The sequence below is a fragment of the Ornithorhynchus anatinus genome, chromosome 7 (genome assembly GCF_004115215.2).
Source record: "Ornithorhynchus anatinus isolate Pmale09 chromosome 7, mOrnAna1.pri.v4, whole genome shotgun sequence".
NCBI classification, from domain to species: domain Eukaryota; kingdom Metazoa; phylum Chordata; class Mammalia; order Monotremata; family Ornithorhynchidae; genus Ornithorhynchus; species Ornithorhynchus anatinus.
In genome coordinates, this window is record NC_041734.1 from 13,788,899 (window position 1) to 13,814,678 (window position 25,780).

Sequence of the window (25,780 nt, forward strand, 5' to 3'; positions counted from 1 at the left end):
GAAAAAACTCGCCCATAAATTACAAAAACAAAAACAAAAAAACCCAACCCAACCTTCAAGCAGCACTTAAGAGGCAGAACTCGTGGTATTTTCTTTTGTTTTTCAAACTCTCACTAAGCTGTCTGCCAGAAGCCCGAGCAGGCCGCCAAAGACAGTTCAGTGTTTCTGTTACATAAAACATAAGACGAAACCTGGCTCCTTCCCCTGAAGTCTTCCCTGTAATAATGTGACAAAAATGTTCCTGATAAAAATGCCTTTTTTTATGAGACAGAGCCACATGCTGCAGCTGCTGGAACCAGTTGTGTGTACTCACCAGGGAGGATAGATATGGATGATATCCTGTGGACCTCCCTTGAGGTGAGCTGCAGTTTCCTTCGTGAACAGGACTCGGAGTCTGGCTCCAGAATCCAGGACTGCGTCTTCAGAAGAATCTGTATCAGGCAGAGTTTCTAACTGCTCGCAGATGGCCACTTGCAATGTGCATTCCTCATACAACTCCAGGATCCGCACAATTAAAACTCCAGATTTGCCACCTAGAAAATGGGGTAGGCACAAGAAGAGAAGCAAAACTGAAAACCAGAAAAATATATATGGTGCAAAAGCCTGGAGAGGTTCACCAAAGAAACCCCAACAACAACAGCGAAAAAACCCAAACAATTCCACTTCAGGTCCTATGTTGTTCTCCAAGAAAACAACAGTTTATGCACTTTTGAAAACCAAGATCTAAGAATAACAAACTAAAACAGTATGGTCTCTGATTTTATATCACCAAGAAAAACCATAGATGGTAATTGCTATCTGGACCAAGAATTGCTTTCATTAAAAAGAAACAACAACAAAAAAAACCTAACTTGGTTTTCTGGAAAATCCAAACTATTCACAAGGTGGGCCATATAGAATTTGGAAATATGGGGGCAATTGCCTGATTTGATTCCAGCTTAGGGGAGATGCAGGTTTTGGGGCTAGTCTTGCTCTTGCCAGTTCTTGTGGGAAGACCTGAGGGTATCCAATCATGTCTGAAAAGACCCCCAAATTCCAGGCTTTTTGACCTCTTTTGCTCTTCAAAGTTTTTCTGCTACTGCCAAGTCCCATCTTTTTTGCCATCTCTCCTATCCCTCCATTCCTACGCTCAAAATGGGAAGTTAGCATCTACAGGGATCGTCTTTATCTCTCTTTCTCTTCTAAACTATTAAAACTCCTGCTCCTCCCATAGGAAAACTCTACTAATAGTAGTAGCACAAAATGTTTCATTCCACTAGCTCGTTTTTATAACTTCCAAAACTTGGAGTATTGTTGCTTTGATACAGCTGTTCAGTTTCTCTGACAAGCTCAGGATTTAAGACTTGAGTGAGATCCTGGACGCCAGCATTGTACTCGATGCCGAGTTTTAATATTTGCCTGACTAAACTTCACTTATTTTGCATTTAAATGTAAATCATGCTCCAATTTTTTTTATTTCCCTTTCTTAATTTATCTTCACCAATCTTCCAAAGCCTCACTCTGTTGTTCCCAATCTTCTCTCCTGACTACACCGCCATTCCCAAGATGAATCAAACGCTTAGTACAGTACTCTGCATACAATAAGCGCACAATACGATTGAATGAATGAATCCCTGATATTGTGACCACCACACAATCACCAGCTATGGTTGCCTGTCATGGCATAGGCTGGGTGGAGATTGGAAGCCAGAAACATGGTAGGGGAGAAACAGGGAAGGGTAGGAAGGAGGGAATTTAAACAAGGAAAAAAAAACCTTATAGCCCGACCAAGAGGATCTTAAAATCCAGAGAGGCTAAGCACCAACCTGGATCACTTCAGCTATTGTTGTGGGCAGGGAACGTGTCTACCAACTCTGTTACACTGAGTTCTCCAAAGCACTTAATACAGTGCTCTGCACACAGTACGTGCTCAATAAATACAATTGATTGATTGATCATGCAGCTCATCATAGCTAGTGGATGATCCTGCCGCAACAATAAATCACTTCCCCAACCCCAGTGCCAACTCCAACTCCAACCATGTTCCTAATACTTTTCTTAAGTCTCTTCCTCCTCCTTGAATCTGTTAGTCAAGCTCTCTCTTTACTCCCTGTACAAGAGAATTTTGATTAGGTTGAGAGCTAAAGGGAAGGGATACAGAAGCACATGAACCACTCATGCTCCGTTTATACTGTGAGCTCATGTTGGGCAGGGATTGTCTCTATCTGTTGCCCAATTGTACATTCCAAGCACTTAGTACAGTGGTCTGCACACGGTAAACACTCAATAAATACGAGTGAATGAATGAATGCTCTCAGAAGCAAGAGAGCGGGAAGGAGTTGCCTTACACTCCTGTGAGGTGAGGAAGGTCTCACTATTGAGAGAAGAGGGCACAGTACACTTAAAGCCATGGAAAGCCAAAGCCAAGACTTCTGGGACAGTAATTTCCAACTCTAGTTAGAGATTGATTGTCAGCCACCATGTTTTCAAAGGACACTTCCCAGTAACTCTTGGGAACAAAGTATTCTGTGCTATATATATGTACCAAAGAATTTGGGTGAAATACAGTCTAAAGAGAAGATGATTGCTGATCACTAGACTATGGCTGGAGACCTCAGACTCAATAAATCATTGTGTAACAGAAACCCCCGGCTCCCCCCTCAGCCCCCCCCCAACACATTTCATCCTGGGTCAACTCAGAGCCCACAGTAGCATGGCGCAGTCAAAACTACAAGTTAATCCTTTCACTGAGCATAATAGCACTTATGACAGTGCTGAAAATGCCACGGGGAATCCCAGATTGAGGAGAGCATAATTGTTGAGGGCAGATATCAAAAAATACTATGAGAAGATGAGCAACAGATAAGAGAAACTTAAATGAGACCCCGGGCTAGTATTTTCTATCATACATACGTTATGCATATGGCAAAGAGTTCAAACTCTCAGTGAACATTGTTCACATCTTACATAATGTTCACAAGCAGCTGCTCAAAGAATCTATTCCATCCAATTTTTTTTTTCTAGAAAGGTACTAGGAAGCCAAATTTCAATAAACTGATGAAATAAGGCTATAGTAACAACCATACCCCAACCGAGGTAACTGATTAAATCAGTTCTCTCACCAGGAGTCAAAGTTTAAAGAAACCATTATCCCTTCAACTTCACATACCATTTCTGTAGTAATTTTATAACATTTATGTGGCTCACTTTCATTCTTTAAGCAACATCTGAAAACACAAACTAGGAATATCGTTAATTTATAAAAGAGGGGTTAACTATTTTCTAGAGAAGGCCCTGAAATTACGACCTAAAATGTGGTCCACTGATCGATGTTTAAAACAACCCCTGTAGACCTCAGCAATGTTTCATACTATTTAGCTGAACATTCAGAAGTTTAAGACCTTATGAGAGTTCAGCAAAAGCAGACTCAAGGCACTGCTGGCAAATGTTTAGTTAGACTTGCATTGGATCAACTATCCCCTGTTGACTAGCCCTGACCACTCTCCTCCGCAGTCTTTCATATCCTCCTGCCACCAGGGTATCTTTATATGGATGTCCTGCTGATACCTCAAGCTCAATATAATCAATCAATGGCATTCACTGAGTGCTTTCAGTGACCAGAAAGAACACTGAAGTAAGTGCTTGGGGCTGGTAGAAATACTGCCTGTTCACAAGGAGCTTACAGTCAACAGGGAGATAGACATTAAAATAAATTACAGAAAGGGGAAATGGTACACTTATAAGGCTATTTACATAAGTGCTCTGGGGCTGGGGTGAGTATCCTAAGTGCATAAGTGACCCAGATGGAACTCAACCTTCCCTCCTAAATCCCCTCCTCCACCTAACTTTCCCATCATAGTCAACATCACCACCTTCGCCATTTCTCAAGCCAGGAACCTAGGCATTATCTGTGTCTCCTCAATATCTCAACCACTATATTCAGTTGGTTGCCAAATCCTGTTCGTTCTTCCTTCATGACATTTTTAGGATGGTCCCTCTTCCTCTCTTTCCACACAGTCACCATTCTGGTCCAGGCATTTGTCATATACCAGGTTGACTCCTGCAGTCTGCACACATCATCCCCCCATATCTCAAAAACTTCTGATGGTTATCCATTCCTCTTTGCAGAAACTTGGGAAGCAGCCTGGTTTAGTGGAAAGAGCATGAGCCTGGGAGTCAGAGGACCTGGGTTCTAATCTCAGCTCTGCCAATTGCCTGCTTTGTGACCTTCTAAGTCACTTACCTTCTCTGTGCCTCAGTTACCTCATCTGTAATAAGACGGCTAAGAGTGGGAGACCCAAGTGGGACATGGACTGGGCCCAACCTGATTATCCTATATCTACCCTGGCATTTAGTACAGTGCCTGGCACACTTAAACAAACACCATTAAAAAATCCCAAAAGCAAAGCTCCTGACCATTGGCTGTAAAACACACAATCAGCTCTCCCCCTCCACTAAACCGCAGCTCTCCCTCTTCAGACCTCTAAAACTAACCTCAGTGTGCCCCATATTTTGTCTCTCGCAGCCCAGCCTCTGGATCTCATCCTTCCCCTGGCCTAGAACTCCCTCCTCCATATATCTGATTGACCCCAACTTTCCCCATCTTCAAAGCCCTTCTGAAATCATATCTCCAAGAATACATCCACAATCCATTCCTATTCCTCTAATCTCATAGCCTCCAATTGCCACCTCAGTGCCACCTAAATATTTAATTATCAATGAATGGTATTTACTGAGTGCTTAATGTGTGTAGAGAACTTGAGAGAGTACAACACAACAGAGTTGATAGGTACATTCCCCGCCCACAAGGAGTTTACAATCCAGATGAATGGAATTACTTACAACTCCCCTGTGGCATTTACCTACTCTATTACTTCCTCACTAGTCTGTCTTCCTCATGAGGTTGTAAATTACTTGATGGCAGGAATCTGATATATTAAGTCAAACTGCACTCTTCCAAATGCTCAGTACAGGTTTTGCACATAGCTGGCACTCAGCTCCCACAGTCATGGGAGCAGGAGTTTCTGGCCAATGTCATGGGAACTAATGAATAATTTGATTTCTGTCCTGGTGACTAGTTTGTGCAAGATTCTGGAGGCAGTGAGACTACTGAGGAAAATCTCCAGGCCCATGTTTGCCATCTGCTTACCCCTCCCTGTTTCTCTGGGTTCTCCTCTTCCTTTCCCCTCTATGCCTACTCCTCTCTCACTTCAGTGTCTGTCACATTTGTGCAAGTGACCTTTTCTTCTCTTTTTTTAAGAAGAATCAACCCAGTTAGTTACTTTGAAATGAAATGTAGGTTTGAGCCAACACCAACTTGTACAACAAGGGTGCATTAAGAGTGTATTATTACACAGAAATAATCAGTAAGGAAGTAACTCAAGGGAAGGAAGTTGTACTGGATTTGGTACGGCCATAGTTCGAGATTTTTCAAAAGGAGTAACAGAAAACAATTTTTTTTCCAACTCAACCCATTGGCACAAGAATTGTTCAAGAACACAATAATAATTACAGAAATCTGGGCAAAAGGGGCAGGAAGTTCCACTTAATTTCTCCCTACCCCAAATGAGAAGAACATCACAGGATCTTTGGTTTCTTAGGCAGTGTATGTTTAATTTCACATGCTATAAGAAAAAAATACCATTACAGTGTAATAAAGGATGCACTGGACCCCAGTGATAAAGTTTTCAGGGAGGATTCCTAATATTAATGAATACAAATAAGTTATATGTCTAACTGTCCTGTTAATGCTTATAGTATTTATTGTAAGGCTGTTTTGGAAAGAGAATAATCAAATCATTGTGGAACTTTTCCCTCAGTTGATCTACAAACTCACTAAACCAAATCTTCCAAAAAAGAAAGCAAAATAGGGTCAAATTTCAGAGTTCCATGAAAATGGCAAGATTGTACAAAACACCTAAAATACAACAAACCTTTAGCGACCATAACATTGAGTTTAAGAAACTCAAAATTCTTTGTCCCCTTTTTTTGGGAAATGTGGTCTGTATTATCCAAAGAACATCAAAATAATTATAAACATGACAACAGTATTTATTAAGCACTTCCCCCACACCAGGTACTTGTAATCTGCTATGTGCTGGGGCAGTTACAAGAAGGAGATTGGGAGCCCATGTCTTAACCCCATTTTAGAGATGAGAAAGCACTGGCCCAGAGAGGTGAAGTGACGTGTCCAATGTCACACAGCCTAATTAACGGCAGAGCTGGGACTATCCATCAGTCATATATATTGAGCGCTCACTAAGCACTTGGTCACTGTGCTGAGCACTTGGGCCAATACAATGAAACAGAGTTAGCAGTAGCCCCTAGACTGTAAACTCATCCCTCTTAACTCAAAGCTCATTACGGGCAGGGAATGTGTCTGCTAATTCTGTTGCACTGTTCTTTCCCAAATGCTTAGTGCAATGCTCTGCATATAGTAAGAGTTCAATAAATACCATTGATCGATTGGCAGACATGATCCCTGCCCACAAGGAGCTTCCAGACTAGAGAAGGAGCTTACAGAACCTGGGTCTGCCGACTCCCGCTCTAATGCTTTTTCCAGTAAGTCAACCTGCCAATGTCACCAGGAGAGACCAATGAATCATTCAGCCCAGTATTGCCTTTGACATCGGACTCTAGAACAAGGAAATGGTTGCCTTACTTGACATCCATCTGGCATTGTTAAGTTTTTCTTTCTTTCTACATCTCTAACTTGCCCTCAGGCAATTTACTATGGTCCACACACCCAGCCATGGATTTATACAAAATCTTCTTGAACAACTTCTGCTGGTAACAAATTCCATGCACTCTGCCCTCAAGGTTGAAGTAGCACATCAAGAGAAGCATTCTTGAGCAAGAGAAGCATTCTGAGAAGCAGCGTGACTCAGTGGAAAAGAGCCCGGGCTTTGGAGTCAGAGGTCATGAGTTCGAATCCCAGCTCTGCCACTTGTCAGCTGTGTGACTGTGGGCAAGTCACTTAACTTCTCTGTGCCTCAGTTACCTCAACTGTAAAATGGGGATGAAGACTGTGAGCCCCACGTGGGACAACCTGATTCCCCGTGTCTACCCCAGCGCTTAGAACAGTGCTCTGCACATAGTAAGCGCTTAACAAATACCAACATTATTATTCATTTTATGAAGGTTTATTTCCTATGCTATACATTCTTCTCTAATTAAGAACTTCACTTGAAAGTCCGTCTCATGTCAAAGCACCATGGGGGTTCAAAATGTACACTACGTAGGCTTTTTAAAGTTTTATTTGTTTGTTTTAAAGCCCAGATATGACAACCTAGAGTAAAGAAGTTTTTTTTTTTTTATTGGTGAGGACTGACACTTTCATTCCCCTATCCAGGTCTCTTTCCTTTCTCTATTCTCCCTTTCTCTCAATGCTGATGAACCTGACACAAGTGGAAAGAACGTAGGATAACAAAAAGGTCACCAGACATAAGATTTCGAACTCCAGTGGCCAGAACTTTCTGAGTATTTGGACTAAATAGTTAAAAGAGATAATCAAGAAATGGCCTCCAGAAAAGCTGTATTTTTAACATTCCAACTACTTAGGAAGAGGAAAAGTCATCTTTCTGTTCCTTAAGTACAGAAAGTAGAGCTTGGACTGTCCCATATTTTCATACTGCCATCATGTTCAGTTTACATAATCAGCACTGGACCAAACTTGTGATGGGAATATCAGGAGATATTTATGGTGCCTAAAAGTCAAATTCTGAAAACTCACACCCTGACCCAAAGTACAATTACCTTTTGTTATGAGATGCTCGTCCTCCATCAAATCTCAAGCAATCTAACAATTTATGAACAGGCTCATTTCTTAACCACAACTACTCAGTGAATTGTAAACCATTATGTTTTCACTTCTCTACTACATTTTTTGTCTTTTCACTCAATTTAAAGCATTCTTTGGACAAATCCACACAGTGATTCTACACAAATCCAAACAGTGATTTGTTTTTAAAAACAAAATTTTAAACATAGAGAGTGAGCAAGTAATTCAGGTGTCTATCTATAATGACCAGAAATTAAATTTACAAGCCCTCAACTCCATTATTTAATCGGCCACAATCCTAGTGACACTATTCAGGAGCACTAAAGTGATTCAACTTGGTTAAAACCCTATTGATTGTAGAAGTGGGTGAACGAACAAGTGTACAGTCATGAGGGACATGAAACGGTTTTACCCCAATATCAAAACCAGGTGTTTCCAAGGTTTCATGGGGGGAGGAATCTGGTTTGTAGGCCACATAATCCATTAATCTATCAGAAAACACCAATGAGCATATATCACTAGGTTGTTATCTATAACATTTTATAAGCATTTTTATCCCCTACCAGTGCCAGTTTTGGACAATAATCAAGAGAGGCGGCCACAGTTGGAAACCAGAAAAACTCTGGAGTGTTGGGTCTTGTAAACAGTAACTGTGTTGGGGAGTGCAAAGGCTTTGAGGCAAGGTGGTAGTAAGGGGAGGGACCCTTGAAATCTCTCAAGAAACCCTCTAGACCTAGGCAGATTTCCTTATGACGACAATTGTTTCCCTGTAGGCATGCTGTAATGCACAGCATCACGTGATGCGGGGTGTCTGGACCAAAGAAGGGGATGCAATTCTTTTCCCCCCACCTCGGGGCAGTCAAATGTCTGCAGTCAGCCCTGCTTTCTAAATACTTTAAACTACAACAATTTTATGTTTTTAAACATGTTTGCAAATCACTCCAAGTGCCACTTGTAATAGGTTGCATCAGATCTGTGGGCTGCACTTTGAAAACTGATATTCAAAATGTATGCACAGAGGTACAGAAACTCAAGAAAGATGATGGGGAAACAATCTCTGAATATTTAAGAAATTATGCTCTATGTTTATGGTGTTTTAAAAGGAATGTTGCCTTCTCGGTTATTTTCAATATAGTAAAATATGGCAGAAGTACTCATCTGATGTTCAGTAGTTCCTTCCAAATTAATTATACAGAGAATATGGATTGCACCTTTCTGGATTTCTCATCAAAAATAATGTGCAGATAACTGAGTAAGGCTAAAGGCAGACAAATTATTGATGATGTGATGGATTCAGAAGCTGCCTGGGATGAAATGTTCCATTGCACTTCCCAAAAATGCAAGCAGGATACAGCTTTAAAGATGAAAATAAAGAATTGCTTGCATTTTGACAGCATTTAAGAATAAATGCATTTATCTATCCACACGTTAAGACTGGGCAACTGAAAATCCTTCAGTCCCTTAAAGTTTTGGCAATTCCTCACCCATCTCCTACTTTGTGATAGTTTAAGTTTAATGAATCCCAGAATAATCTGGCCATCGGGCTGGTATACTGAGCCACCAAGATGTAATTTTGCTTTTTGTCCACTTGCCCACAAAGTCTAATTCTGAAGCAGTGATCCACTTGTAGTTTGGTTTACTTTGTTGAAAATCACACGGGCAGAAGACTCGTATATCTGGAGCAGCCAAAGAGTTTTCTTTAACAATGTAGGTACCTCTTTCATGGCAGGAGTGGGTGTACACTGTGACTCACACAAGTTTCCAAGCAATTAGTGCACACAGAAAAAATCTATAACTTTCTACAGGAGAAAACTAAGAATTAAGACTTGCTGACAAGCCTGCTAGAAAATTTGAGGCAACATCTCCAAGGGTTTAGGAGGACAGAGGGGAAGGCTGGAACCCTTTTGCCTAGGGCACTGTATCAAAATTTCTTGGAAAAGTTAAAGAAAATTCCCTGTAAGACCATAAGGGTGGTCATTCACCTGTTTATCAGTTGGCCTGCTCCTTGTCTGGTTTTGACCTGGCACAGGGTGCCTTCATGCCTGGAATTCCCAATGACAATGCCCAGCCTTCCTCAGCCTTGATTTCTCTCGCCAAGTTCCTTTGGCTCATAATTCCATCCCCTCTGCCCCCAAAACCAATGACATGGACCACAGCAAATGCTCTGGAGCGAAGAATAGGTCAAAACACTAGGTTCTGCAGCTGTCTCCAAAAAGTTCCTTAAAACATCATTAGCCCATAAGCATGACTTTGCTACTCTGGGTCAACAAAAGGACAGTTGGTATCTGTAAGTGCCATCAGTGGCCCATCCTAGTACAATGACCTAGTGGCAACACGGGCGCATGAGTCAGAGGACATGGGTTCTAATGACGAGGACATGGGTTCTAATGACGCCTCTACCACTTGCCTGTGTGACCCTGGTCAGGACACTTAACTTCTCTGTGCCTCAGTTACCTCATCTGTAAAATGAGGATGAAGACTGGGAGCCCCACGTGGGACAGAGACTGTGTTCAACCTGATTAGTGCTTAGAAAATGCTTGGCAGATAGCGCTTAAATACAAATAAAATGATAATGCCTTTTATATTCAAAATCAGGATTTTCAACACAGGGATACTATAGCTTATTAACACCAACTGAATTGAACTAGAGAAATGCCATTTTCCCAAGGTGGATGTGGATTTTTCAGAAAGGGAAGTTTTGGGTCAGCTCCCATTCTATGGCAAGGGAAAGACTGGATAACTGTACAGTTTTGCTTTTGAAACCATTAAAAACTGGAAGGAAGGCAAATCATCCCTTCTTAAAGCAATCTGGGAGAAAATACAATTGAAATACTGCACGTAAGCAAGCCTCAGAAATGCACTGTCAATCTGAAAGCTTCATTTTTGTCAATCATTTCAATCTCCTCCTCCGATAGACTGTCAATTTCTTGAGGCCAGGATCCATAACTTTTAATCTTATTATATGCTCCCAAGAGCTTCAGGCAGCACTCTGCAAATAGAAAGCCTTCAATATTTTTTTTTTATTGAAGGCTTTATAAGTAACAACTTGCACTCCCTATATACAGGGTGTTAACAAGTATTAAATGGCCAGAAGGGAGGCAAATAGGAAGAAGAAGCCCAAAGACATAGGAAATCCACAGACCATATCATTACACCTCGAGGAACAAGACCGAATACATGCTGCCTTCTCTTGTGTTTCTTTATGCAAAATTTTTTAAAAAAGGAAGAATCTAAGAGTTCTCTTTTTGTGGTTGCTAATTTCACCATTATATTATTCAGGGTATAGAGCATATTCCTCAGCTAATATAGCAACTTGCAGTGTCTAGTGTTTTTAAATCCGAGTTAATTTGACTTATTTCACCTACAATCCAAAGCAACAAAAAAAGTCTAGATAACATCCTAAACAAAACCAAAGGCTTCAGTTGCCTTTCTGCATCACTGGGGTCCACACCGCTTAAGTACTTCAATTCTCTCCCAACTCGGCCCCCATCACCCTTAAGCTCTTTGAGACTTTGATACTCACTCCACCCCAGTTTCAGGGCACTTTTGTACTCTTATATTCTGCCATTTCCCCATCTGAAACATTTTAATATCTGTCTTCTCAAGGGCAGGAATCGTGACTACCCATTCTATTGCACTGTACTCTCCCGAGGGCTTAGTACAGTGCTCTGCATCTAGTAAGCACTCAATAAATATAACTCTTTGGCCATTGGTTGCAAGGATAAAGTGGGGAAAAATGAAAATCTGGATCCTATATATTTTTTTTCATATCTTGCCCCAGAAAAGAGGCTGGAGACTTCAAGTGACAGCAGATTTGACCCCAAGGAAAAGAGGAAGCAAGGAGAGGAACTCGTTAGCTAACCAGAGCTTTCAAGTTGTGAAGAATTTTAAAGTTCGCCTTGCCTCGGTTGGGTGTGCTGGGGGATGATGATGTGGAAACATGGCCAGAGAATGGGGTGGAGGAGGGGAGAAAGAACAATTTTTTCTTCAAGATCTTATAAAATGAAATGAAGTAAATTATTCACATCCCTTCCTTCCTAATGGCATTTCTCTCCCTTGCCCCCCAAAACTAAGTTTATTCCAGCTGGCTTCCAAAGGGGCTATGTTATCACCTTCCTGCTGAGAAACACGATATAAGAAGATGTTGCCTCAGTTTTTCTGCCCTTCTTTGAGAAAGTGCCAGAAGCCATCTTCCTCTTGAAGGTCTCAATCATTTTGAAGGGGAACAAGCTACTATTTTTTATTACAGTTTACATAAGCAGGTTGGTTAATGATTAGATGGTCATTTTCCACCCCTGGTTACTTGTTAATTCAAACGAGAAAATATCTGAACTCTACAGAGCAGAAAACTTCCCACTTATTGCCTGAGTTTCCTTCCATACTTTTCAAAAGAAAAGCAGCTTCTGGCATCTATCTCAATAGGACCCAGAGTTTAAGTCTTTTCAGATCTTTCTTATAAGACAATCTTGATGTGCACATGGGGAGTGCCAGTCTCACTTTAGTTCCTTTCAATAGGATCTCACTGCTACACACGCACACATTCCAATTCCGCTTCTTCTTTTTCCTTCTTGCTCCCCTTGATTTCTACACTGGAACATCACAGGTAGTACTCACTCTCTCCTGGGTGAGATTGGGTTTCTGCGGCTGGGGGTTGGATACTGGCCTGGAGTTGCCCTAAGAGCAGTGTGGTCTAGTGGATAGAGAGCGGGTCTGGGAGTCAGAAGGTCCTGGGTTCTAGTTTCGGCTCTTGCCATGTGTCTGCTCTGTGACCCAAGTCACTGCACTTCTCTGGGGCTCAATTACCTCATCTGTAAAATGGGAATTAAGATTGTGAGCCTCACATGAGACAGGCACTGTACTAAGTGCTGGGATGGATACCAAGCAAATCAGGTTGGACACAGTCCCTGTCCCACATGGGATTCACAGTCTCCATTCCCATTTTACAGACGAGTGAACGGAAGCCCACAGAAATGAACTGATTTGCCCAAGGTCACATAACAGACAAATTGCAGAGCCGGGATTAGAACCAATGACCTTCTGGCTCTCAGGCCCGGGCTCTAGCCATTACGCCACTGCTGCTTCTCCCAGCATTTTAGGCACCAAACCCACTTACGGCCAGTGACTGCAGCACAGTGCCCAAGCTGTGCCACAGCCCCACCGACCAGCTGGTGGCTGGTGAGCTGGCTAATCGCCGTGGTCTTCGCCACCCATGTCAGCCAGTGATTTTCAGGATTCCTGACAGACCAGTCCACCACGCAAGATAATCTAAGGAGTTCCCCTTCTCCTAGTCTTTGCATCCCCTCATTGCCGCGAGGTGCAGGTTGAACTTTGGACCGGCTGTGGGGGTTGGGACAGACTGCCTTAAGGTGAACTGAAAAGGGGCCCAGACAAGCCAGGAGGCAGAATGAGCAATTTAAAAACACAGTGAAGGAACACAAAGGTGAAACACTGCAGGAGGTGGTTGCCTGGCTGTTGACAAGTGAAAAGGGGGTTGCTCTTCCTGAGCGACAGCTTCACGAAGACCAGGATACAAGGAGGTGGCATGAAAACAGAAACAAGCCCAGTATCGGACCAAAACACTGGTGTAACAAGGAACTAGCTCTACACACACATATTGAGGAAGGTAGTGTCGGTCCCGCATTGGTGTTTCCAGTCACGCTCGCACGCAGAGCTAAGGTCTCATTATCATTAGCATCATCATCAAAAATAAAGGACTGTTTTATATTATTTGAGGATCACAGAAGATCTCTATATGACCAAATGAGAGTAACATAGTGCACTTACTTTAGCCCTGACATGATGGAAGGCTAAAATGAATTGGCAAGTTGGGAATTACTACTCCTCTCCCCCTTTTCCCCATGACTAAGGGATGCTAAACTAAACAAATTTTCCATGGCCATGAAATGCTACACAAGAACGGAAGTTTTTCGTTCAGTGTCTTCATTTAGATCTTTTGTGTGCTTTTCATTACATTCAGCAGTCTTCTTTTAACACTGAATACTTTGTCGTAGTCTATTTTTTGACGATTGAATGGAAATAATTCAAATTTTTCCTGAATTCCCACCCTGCCCTTCACCAACTTAAAACAGCAGCAAAATAATGGCTGAACATTGATTGAACATGTGGTGACTGTTTCTCATAAAAAAGAAAACTAAAAGAAATATTAAACATTCCTACTTTATAAAGCAAGCAAAAAGGCAGATTTATATTTTGTTTTGCTTTCAAAGCTTTAACAAGTTCAGACACTAAAAGGACACAAACAGAAACATGGCAATTTGCCATTTTTTTGAAAAACAGAATGATAATTCATAGTACTGACTACAAGTTATGGAAAAGTGGTTCTAAAGAAAAGCCAGGAAAAAAAAAAGGTTTATACCAAAGCTTTAAAGGCAGTTTGAAAACTCAGTAAGGAAAAAGACATTATGGTTAGGAGATTTACAACAATCTAACTTTTCCTAAATCAACACTAACCATGGATCAACAGTTCTCTGCTTCTAATGAATTTTGGTTTAAAATGGCCCACAGTTACAAATGTTCCACTTAGCATGCTTTGGTTTCACTGAAAACCATTTCCTCACAGATCTAAAGGTATTTTTTTTTAATCTTGCTATCATGGAAAATATTTTTTAGTTTGAAAAACCATTAGAAATTAAACAAAAGGATCATATAAAATTAATTTGTAGCTACAAGACCCAATCGAGTCTCCTAACACCTGAATTCTTTCATCTTCACCCGTACCAAACTCCAGAACACCCACTGATGTCAGTGGTCCAAGTTGATGAAATTTTTCTCAGAGGGTGTTACTCATATAGTATTCAGAACAGAATTTTGTCCAAGAGGACTCTAAACAGAGAAACAGATGATAGAGTGAAAGTGGAGAAGCAGCGTGGCCTAGTGGATAGCGGGCCTGGGAGTCAGAAGGAACTTAGTTCTAACCCTGACCTTGTCACACCTCTGCTGTGTGACTTTGGGCAAGTCAATTAATTTCTCTGTGCCTCAGTTACCTCACTGTAAAATGAGGATTAAGACTGTGAGTCTCAAGCAGAACATGTATTGTGTCCAAACTATCTTGTATCTTCCCCAGCGCTCAGTACAGTGCCTGGCATATAGTAAGTGCTTAATAAATACCAGTAAAAAAAAGTTCCTTGAGAGCAGAAAGCACATCTTTCGCTTCTTTAGTCCTCTCTCCCTCAAACAATACCACTGAGTGACTGATTGATACATTTCTTATTTGAATCTTGACAACAACAGTGAAATAAAAGTTTATTATTTCTCCTGCTCAGATATCTGCCCATCCCAGATAAAGTTTGTGAGTTCAGAAACCCTAAGTTACAGACAGAAATAGAGGCTGTGGGAGCACACCAGTTGAAGATGTGCAGAATTCACGCCACCTTGTTTCCTTTTGGCTCCCAGAGGACATTTCTCTACAGTATATAAGATCCTTTGTGGGTAGGGAAAATGCCTACCAACTCGGCTGTATCTGATTCTCCCAAGTGCTTAGTATAAAGGTCTGCACAAAGTGCTCAATAAATACCATTGATTGATTGATTACTGGGCGATGAGGGCAAAAGGTAAAAGATGATATGGTATAACCAGGGAAGAAGCCAGTCAGCTTGAGGGAATGGTGGGACATTTACTTGGCTGTCCTGCCATTACCTCAAGCTTAACATATCTAAAACAGAACTCCTTATCTTCCCACCCAAACCCTATCCTCCTGGATTTTCCCATCACTGTAAATAGCACCACCATCCTTTCTGTCTCACAAGCCTGTAACCTTGGCATTATCCTCGACTCCTCTTTCTCACTCAACCCACATATTCCATGTATCACTAAAGCCTGTCGGTTCAATCTTCACAACATTGCTAAAACCTGTCTTTTCCTCTCCATGCAAACTGCTACCATGCAGTTATTCTATTCTGCCTTGATTACTGTAGCAGCCTCCTTGCTGACTTAACTGCTTCCAGTCCCTCCCCACTCCAGTACATACTTCACTCTGCTGCCCAGATCACTTTTCTACAAAAATGTTCACTCCATGTTCCCCCACTCCTCAAGAATGTCCAGTGGTTGCCTATCCACCTCTACATCAAAGAGAAAATCCTTACCATCGGTTTTAAAGCACTCCATCACCAGGCACCCTCCTACCTCACCTCGCTACTCTCCCAGCACAACCCAGGTGGAAACTTTGCTCCTTTAAAGCCAACCTACTTACTGTACCTCAGGCTCATCCATCTCGCCACCAACCTCTCACCTATGCCCTGTCTCTGGCCTGGATGGCTCTCTCTTTTCATACGCGACAGAGAATTACTCTCTCCACCTTCAAAGACTTACTGAAGGCACAACTCCTCCAAGAGGCCTTCCCTAAGCCCTCATTTCCTCTTTTCCCACTCCTTTCTGCATCACCCTGACTTGCTCCCTTTATCCATCACACCCCCACCAGCTCCACAGCAATTATGTATACATGGCCATAATTTTTATATTAAAGTCTGTCTCCCCCTCTAAACTGTAAGCTTGTTGTAGGCAGGGAATGTGTGTTATAGTGTACTCTCCCAATGCTTAGCGTGGGGCCCTGCACACAATAAGCACTCAGTAAATATGATTGATTGACTTAAGGCATGTTAAGCGCTTACTATGTAGTAACTATAAGGTAACTGAGGCACAGAAAAGTGAAATCAATTGCCCAAGGTACATAGTAATGATTATAATAATAATTGTGGTATTTGTTAAGTGATTACTATGTGCCAGGCACTGTTCTAAGCTCTAGATACAAGGTAATCAGGTTGGACATAGTCCCTGTCCCACATGGGGCTCACAGTCTTAATTCCCATTTTAGAGATGAGGTAACTGAGGCACAGGAGAAGTTAAGTGACTTGCCTAAAGTGACACAGCAGACAAGTGGTGGAGCTGGGATTAGAAGCCAGATCCTTCCGACTCCCGAGCCCATGCTCTACCCTCTGGGCCACACTGTTTTGTTGCTTGGCCTATTTTTTAAATTTGCTTTTAGCAAATTTAATGCAACAGCAAAAGATCACTGCACCACTTGATAGTCTACCTTTCACGATGCAATATGGCACCCTACTATTTCTAAATCTCCATTCCACTGAAATTTAAACCAGTGCCAAATCCACGGCCTAACCCTTTACTAAATGCTCACTGGCTTAACAGGGAGGGGCCATGAAAAAGCTTAAACTCAGAAAGGCAGAGTCCCAGGAAAGAGCAGTCAGCCGCTCCCTCAAATCAACAGCAGACACTGTTGACTGGAGGAGGGGTTCTTCAGAAGTCATTTATGATTTGGGGAGGAACGGTTCACATCTGCAGGGATCATGACTCCATTATGTCTACTTGCATCATTTCTGGAAAGCCTTCCAGCCTGGCAAGCTAAAAATCCAAAGGGAACAGAAAGCTGCATGGGCATCTATCCGTTCCAGCATTTGGTGTTCTTGTTTGGAAGGAAAAAAACTCAAAACTTTGAAAGGGACAATATGCTACAAAATGTGGCGTTGAGAAACAGAGTTCATTAATTCTGTAAAAGGCAGAGTGGGAGGAGTGGGCAAATAAATATTCTAAAAGAATGGGATATTGAAAAATTAAATTTGAGGAAGAGAGAGAATAAAACAAGAAACAACTACAACACAGTTCTGTCTTCATCAAAGGGTAATCCATCCAAGCTCTGGATGAGATCAATATTATCCTATTATTAATGCTGCTGCCTGCTACCCCTGCTTGCTTTTAAGATTCTGCTTCTGTACGGCTGGGATTTTGTTTTTTGCTTGTCACAATTTTTTAGCGAACTTGAACATGAAATAATTTTTAAACTTTAGGAACAGATTCAGTTAGGTATCCAAAAAGAAAAACCTTGGCACTCCCATCCCTTCCTCTTTCTTTTGGTCTGAGTGGAACTTTAAAGCTGAAATGCTTTAGCGGAGCAAGAAGCATGAACAAGTCACAAAGTGGAGAGTTGCAGGGAACTGTGGAGGCAGGAGCTGTGGGGGCAGTGGTGGAGGTGGTGGTACAAACTTGTTGGAGGAATGGTTGAGGGAGTGGGATCATGAAGCAGCATGGCGGACTGGAAAGGGCATGGGTCTGAAAGTCAGAAGGTCATGGGTTCTAATTCCGGCTCTGCCACTCGTCTGCTGTGTGATCCTGGGCAAGTCACTTCACTTCTCTGTGCCTCAGTTACCTTACCTGTAAAATGGGGATTGAGATTGGGGGTCCCAGAAGGTACAGGGACTGTGTCCATCCTGATTTGCTTGTATCCACTCCAGTGCCTGGCAAATAGTAAGTGCTTAACAAATACCATTATTATTATTATCTGACCCAGATTGATCTTTCCCTGACCCCCACTGCTAGATTCTCCCCAAAGTTTTCCCCTGGCTGTCTCTCCCTAGCCCTGAACACTGAGTGGTCAGTGTTCAGTTGCCGATTTGTACATTCCAAGCGCTTAGTACAGTGCTCTGCACATAGTAAGTGCTCAATAAATACTATCGAATGAAATAAATACTATTGAATGACCTCCAAGGCATGACAGCCAATCAAAATTTGCTCTGTGTTAATATAACAAATGTTACCTTTTATCTTTACAGCATACACAAAGAAAAAAGCCCAAGAGTCCAGCAAATAAAGTCCTACAGCACACTCAGGTCTCCTACAAAACCACAGTTCTATGAGAACTCAGGCACTGCCTTCTTGAAAAACCTCCCAACAAGGAAAACTCATGCTCTAGTTCTCACTGTGTCTGATGATTGCGCACATGTTTTTTTCCGGTACCACGTTGTGCTGTAGTCAAATGGACTCATGTTGTCGGAGGAATACTGCCTAATTCTCTGAAGATATTCCAGCCAAAATGCATGGCAAGGAACATGAGTTAGGGAAGAACTGAGTATATTAGTAGACCGGAGAAGAAGAAACTCCACAAAATGCACACTCTTAGGAACCAAAGAAAACACCACTGAGGTTTACTGGTGTTCATTTAAGAATATGCACTGCTATTTTTGGTTTACAAGATTTGTGATATCTATGACACTGTGAAAAAAATTTGTCCCAGCTGTTATTATATGAATGCCAAACAGCAGAGAACCAGGAAGCACAGCAGCCATAATCATCTATAGGACTGCTTCACTCCTATGCTCCCAATTTCATTAGACAGCTCCTGACATCAGAAACCCAGTTTACTGGAAAGTGAATCCGGACAATGTCCAGACCCTTGCCATGGGGTAGACAGAATTTCTGACTTAGAAATACTTTTCCCAGAGATTCCACCAGTCTGAAGGTCTTCATATTTTTCACCCAAATAAAATAGAGATTAGCAAAAGGTGGGTTTGGAAAAATGGGGTGGGGGTAAGGGGAGGATGGAATAAAGGTCCTGTGAAATACTAAAAACATGAGGGGAGAGATTACTAATTAAAATCCAAATAATAAAAGTACTGAGTTTCTGAATATAAGCCTAAAATATCTGAGAAAGGTCATACAATTTAGTTGTGATTTCTGTGAAGGAGACCTTAATAATCACAGAGGGTGGAAAGAAAAAGGTGTCGAGTCAACTGCTTGCGACATACAAATAGCTTTACTTCATGCTCTGAAGAAGAGAAATGAGGAGAGACTGGGAGGGACAGCACAATTCACAATACCAACAAAAAAGGTAGGGTGACTAAAGTACAACCTTTGTTTCCAGGGACCTAGTATAAACCTAACAGAGAAAGTTGTGACTGGATGCATTTCACCTCAGTCAATACTCACCCCAAATGACTAATTCCCTCTTAGTCTGTGAGCCCCAGGCGAGACAGGGACTATGTCCAACTTAATTATCTGGTATTTAACCCAGCGCTTAGTAGAGTGCTAAGCGCTTCGGTTCCATAAATAAATGAATAAAATACGGTTTTCATACAGTTTAGAGCCTGGGTTTGTCCCCTTGAACTCTCACCTCCCCACCTTAAGAGAAAACATGACTCCGTTTTGGATCGTTTATGTGCATCCAACCAAATAAGGTGATACATAATTCAGAGGGGAGATGCCAGGGGTTTTTCTAGTTTCTTCAACGGGTTAGGATTGGGAAGTTAATGTGTGACTAGAACACTGAATATCAAAATGATGAAAGTAAATCATTGTGTTCCTTGGGAAAAAAAGGTGTCATCTTTAAAAACTAGCATAAGCTTGAGTTTCCTTGATAGATTTATATCACTAAATGCAACAACTACTCTTCTTAACATGGAAACAACAAAATCTCTTGGTGTACCAGGAAGGAATCAAAAAATGGACAAATCACAGCAGGTATCAAAAGAAATGAAATCTTCCTCTTTTTAACAGCAACGGGCTTCTTATATAAGATAGACAGATACTGGAAAAAAAAGCCCAGTTTTCCATTATAAGTGGCTTTTTTTAAAAAAAAAAAAAAAAGATTTTGCTTTTCCAAGGTTCCCTTGAGGAAAAGTCTACAGCAAAGAGGACAATCTATCCAGAAGGAGGAGTATTTTGGGATTTTCATTTTTTCAATATATCCTTTAAAGGAAAGATGACTTTGGAAAAGAAATACTAGGGTGCCTGATGCGCATTATTTTATGCCCAAAAAACCCAACAAACTGAAAATGTCGCTAAAAGTTTTTGCTTTCTTATCTTATCTTCCACCTTCCAAGACTAGTTCAAAAAGGTGAATTAATAGCACAAATCAGCCAGGTGAGAGAATTCTCTATATGGGAAGGGACAAGGGGGAGGCAGGAGCAGATTTTGCCATTAGTAATCATGGTTTTTATGAGGGGCTATTGAAAACTCAGAAAGTGCCCTCAAACAGGACTCTAATGAAGCTAGGACACTGTTAGCCATCCTTAGGGTATAATGGTTGAAAATCCACAATATTGCTGGAGAAAAATGATCTACCACACCACAAAGGAGAAAAGTTAGGCTTTCAAATAGTGTTAACTTTTACTGATGATATCTACCAAGTCCTCACTTTTGTTCAACGGACAACGCTGCAGGTTATGCCTTTATGATTTTTTAATTGAGGTTAACAATTAGAGAACATATATGAAAAAAAATCTGGTGACTCCCAACACTTTCTAGTTCTAGACTTCCTTCAGATATCTGGTAAACAAAAAAAAATCTGAAGGAATTTTCTCCCTCAGTGGGGCATCTGCATTAATAAACTACAACAAGAAAAAAAACAAAACAATGCAACTGACTACTTTTAGCCCCCAAATGGTAGTATGGCACAGTTCATTTGAGGGCCAGCCATTCCACATTTATTGATTCATAAAAACCTGAAAAACTGATGACCAAAAAATGTCCAATTAAACACAGACGTGCTCCTAAGGTCATTTTTTTGGTCCTATGGTATTTGTTAAGTGCTTTACTATGTGCCAGGCACTGTAGTAAGCACTGGGGTAGATACAAGCTAATCAGGTTGAACACAGTCCATGTCCCACATGGGACTCACAGTCTTAATCCCCATTTACAGATGATGTAACTGAGGCAAAGAGAAATTAAGTAACTTGCCTAAGGTCACATAGAAGACAAGTGGTTGAGCAGGGACTAGAACCCAGGTTCTTCAGACTCCCAGGCCCTTGGTCTATCCACTAGGCCATGCTGATCCTCTTTTCTTCTACCCCATAAGCAGCAACACAGGCTAGCTAAAGCCTGGTGCTGGCTGGGATAATAGAAGGCCATCTTCAAACCCCAGTCTACATCCATGTATAGGATTCATTGGTTCTGACTCCTGGCGAGCAGTGAACTGACTTGAAGGGAGATCTCGCTAAACCTGGGGCTGAACAACCTTTTTACTAGCCCTACTGAAATATTTAGTTGCTACTAGGGCTTCTGGAAAGGGTAGGGGAGGAACTTCCTCACATGAAAACCATAGCATCGAAGGCCCAGTCCACCCACCAACACCCCCCCCCAAAAATCAGATATAAAGAATGAGAGGAAAAGAGCCCACTCAAATTCAGCTGGGTTCAGCTGAGTTCCTGCCTCTTCTAGCCCCAGCAAGCCTGGGGTACGGGGCAGCGGCGGGGAGGCTTGCAGATTGGGTTCTAACCTTGCAGAGCTCTAACTCCAGGCAGTAAAATAAAATATCATTATGATACAATTATCTTAAGGTTTTAATAGCTAGTCCCTTGAAGAACATAACCAGCGAAAAGGAAAATTCCAAGCAAAGAGCTAGTAGGATACTGGAAAATTTTATTAGCAGGAAAATTTTGAGGGGTTTTACGTCGTAATAAATTCAAATTAAATGTCCACATTAAGGAAGGCACGGAAAGAAAAACATCTTTGTCAGATGGATTTGATGAAGAAAATTTCTCTAAACACTGGTAAGAAGGTAGTTGCCTAGAAAGTATTGGCCAGGGAAGCATGTTTTGATAATGATGACACAGATGGAAACCGAAGACTAAAATCCCACATACTTGCTTCAGACAAGAAAGAAATATGGTCACCCAAACAGGGTGTGGAGGATGCAAGACATATCCAGGGGTATGGGGTGCCTGGGAATTGTGGGCAAGAGAGCATTGATGACAGTCTCCTGTCACGAATGACAGATAGTCTAAGATCGAGAGCTTAAGCAAAGGAAGTGATGTCAATGCAAGAGAAGCAGAGTGGCCTGGTGGATAGACCATGGGCCTGGGAGTCAGAAGCACCTGGGCTCTCATCCCAGCTCTGCCACTTGTCTGCTGTGAGACCTCGGAGGAGTCAAGTAACCCCTCTGTGCCTCAGTTACCTCATCTGTAAATGAGGATCAAGACTGTGAGTCCCATGTCGGACATGGACTGTGACCAACTTGAATAACTTCTAAGCACATTGTAAGCACTTCAATACCATAAAAAAAGAGTTTCTACAGCATCAATCCTCTAGATTGTAAGCTCGTTGTGGGCAGTGACTGTCTACCGACTCTGTTGTACTGCACTCTCACAAATGCTTAGTATAGTGCTCTGCACAAAGCGCTCAGTAAATACCACTGATTGATTCACTTATGCCTGCCAGACACGCTCCTGTGAGAACAACTGATGCAATAGATGAGTAGACTGGTCAAATGTAGAGCATATTGCCAAGTGCTCAGAATTTCACATACCAAACTCATTTAAAGCCAAAGTGACCAAAGCATATTGTTAATTCTGTGCCAAAGTAAGATAAACCAGAGGGCACTTGCGAGGGTAGCCCCTGTGACCTTTGCCACTCACATAAACCAGCTATTTTCAGGTTAAGAAGACCTAGAAATTCAGCTTTTAGAAAGCATCCTTCTCCCTAGATCAAGCTCCAGATTACTAATTTTGGGAAATACCTAAGGCCTGGAAATCAGAGGACATTTTTCTCAAACACCGTCATCAGCTTGAGTATTTATGTGCCTACTATGTCCATGGACCTTATTCTGTGCTCTACCATCCATTTCTAGAACTTTCTATTTCCCCAAAGGATTTCTGCACTATTCATCTCAATTTGCCCTAAAATCCCCATGAAATATGTAAGTGGGTATTGTCCCCATTTTAAAGATCACAAAGCGCAGATAAGTAAAGTGACTGGGTGGAAGTCATTAAGCAGGCTGGTGGCAGAGTTGGGAATAGAATTCAGGTCTCCTGACTCTCAGGCCCATGCTGCTTCCTACTAGACCATTCTGCCATATTGTGCAGTGAAGATTTCCCCAGTGAGGTGAGTGCAGTATCAGAATCCATTTCCTGAAGAGGGAGTAGTGTAGACTCTAGGCTGTAACCTCCTTTTGGGCAGGAATTGTGTCCACCAACTCTGCTGTATTGTGCTCTCCTACTCAGTACAGTGCCCTGTGCGCAGTAAGCACTCAATAAAGTCCACTGATGGATTGATAGGTAGCTGGAGGGGGTGGGGGTGAGGGAGACAAGGAAAGTCTTGCCAGAGAAATTGTGTCCAACTGGGTTGTGGGAACCTACAACTATTCCAGGAGGATGTTTCTGGCCTGGGAGGAGAGGGTGAACTGCTAGAGAAGATGTCCCAGTGGAAAATGTTGTTCTTAGAGGAACAGGGAGTACTTGCAGAGAGCCAGAGGGGGAGTGGCTATTTCAGAAGAGGCAGTTCTGTTCCAGGAGTGAGGGGGTGTGAAATAGTTCTGAAAGCAATGCCTTGAGCTAGGGGAAGGTCTTCTTAGAGGTGAGAGGTTATTCTGGAGATGGGGTTTGGAAAAGGAGGCATCAGAGATGCGGCTACTTGAGTCCATTATTTAATAAACTGCTATCTTTGTTCTTCATCTACTCCTTTCGACTGTAAGCTCTGAGGCCAGAGACTAATTCTTTTTAAATTCCTTCTATTCCCCAAAGTCTAGAAGAGTGCGACTATGTGATAACTAGGAATCTATAAATACAGACATAAAAATACTATTTTGATGTTCTGTAGATAGATTTTTGATCAGCACATATGCCAACGCTGTAGGAACTGGAAATTTACAATGGGCTTAATCTGCCAACTCAAGGTTTTTCTGGGAGAACTAAGCACCAGAGCCTATTATATCAATTTTGAAAGTCTATTGTTCTCTCATGAGTACTTAGTACGGCACGCTGAAGGCATTCTATTCTACTGACTGATGGGACATTATCCATAGAACTATGCCTTGCCCTATGACTTCTGACCAGCATTTAAAACATTTAATTTTAATCTGGGGGTTAAAAAAAACCCCAAACGAAGAACAACTCACCACCAAATATTTCAACTGTGGACAGTGGTATATTAACCTATCAGACTGAAGGAATTTATCCAAGGTGTCATTTTAACACAGGATACCAAGTTCAAGCAAGCAAGTCTTACCTGAAAGAGTTCTGTTGGAAGATTCACACTGATACCTCCATAAATTAATGGCAGACCGCTCTCTGTTTTGCAGTCGGTTTAACCTTTCAGCTAGTCCCCCCCTGCAGAAAGAAAAGGAATGTTCAATTAAGCCAAGAATTAGAATTCACTTTTGCCAAGTGACAAATCATAGGACAGATGGAACATTTAGTTTCTGTCCCACAGAGACAGATACACGAAACAACCTTCTACAGACTTATTCGTCAAACAATAAAATGCTGAGAGCTTCATTCCCCATAGAGCTTTCTCCTACAGCCAAAAAAAGGAGATGGGAGAGAGGGAAACAACTCAATTTCTATTTTCTGAGAGCTCCAAACCTGCCATGCCTGCCGCTTTCACTCAACTCCAAGATGCTTCCCATGTTCTCCATTTTTCTATGTTCAAATGGTACAGATTTGGAACAATTTTCAAAAATGCTGGTTCTAACATATTCCATCTGTCAGGAGCAACCAAGTGGCATAAAGTAACTTTTTACAGACATTTGTGTGCTATTAGCAAAAATGATCATCCTGCATATGTTTCTTCATAATGACTCATTTCACTAGCTGAGGCAAGTGGTCTTCCACAGGCTTTTACACCCATTCCAGATTGAATCCTCCCCTCAGGAGAAGTACCTCCTCACCCACCACCTCCAGACAAGTGATATCAAAGCCACTGAGTCGCAAAATAACACAAGATTTCCCAAAATTGCCATCAAGTTCATGCTTTAAATCAGTTGAACTCTTCTTCCTTCATTTTACTAAATATAAATTGGATCCTATTTGTTTTAGAATGGGTTTCTCAGAAAAATTATTCAAAGTAGTGACAAAGATTTTTAAATGATTTAAAAAAAAAAATCCAACAGCTAAGGATCACCTATGATGCCTAAGCCTGTGGTTCAGAATTACACATTTATTGCCACCCAGAGAGACTTTTTTTTAAAAAAAAAAAAAAAACAAAAACAAGTTTAGGTGGCAGAACCAACACTAAAAACCAGATCGCCCAGGCCTGGTTACTTCCAATGGATCTTTTGCTTACACATGTCAACTGCACCGTTTGACTTGTACAATAAAGCAGAAAGAATGATCAACTTCCCAATATGGAAAGACCCATTTTGGCAGAGGGTTAAGTCCCTGCAACTACAAAATCAAATACCAGCGCTCTTACTGACATTCAGTATGACTGTGGGCAAACCTCTATGCATTTATTTCAATTAAGAAACGATGAACCTGATTGTTTTGCATTCTAAAAGGCAAC

At 41.6% G+C, this 25,780-nt stretch overlaps 1 protein-coding gene across 4 annotated transcripts in view; it reads right to left on the reverse strand.

The window, feature by feature from the left end:
* The window catches only part of SPIDR (scaffold protein involved in DNA repair), a 318,346-nt gene that overhangs the window by 202,333 nt on the left and 90,233 nt on the right, over nt 1-25,780 (reverse strand). For all 4 annotated transcript variants that reach the window (XM_029068240.2, XM_029068239.2, XM_029068238.2 and 1 more), the window contains 2 exons: nt 24,506-24,606; nt 314-533 (listed from right to left, as the gene is read on the reverse strand). In XM_029068240.2, coding sequence (XP_028924073.1) covers nt 314-533; nt 24,506-24,606 — 321 coding nt within the window. The remainder of the gene's footprint in view (nt 1-313; nt 534-24,505; nt 24,607-25,780) is intronic.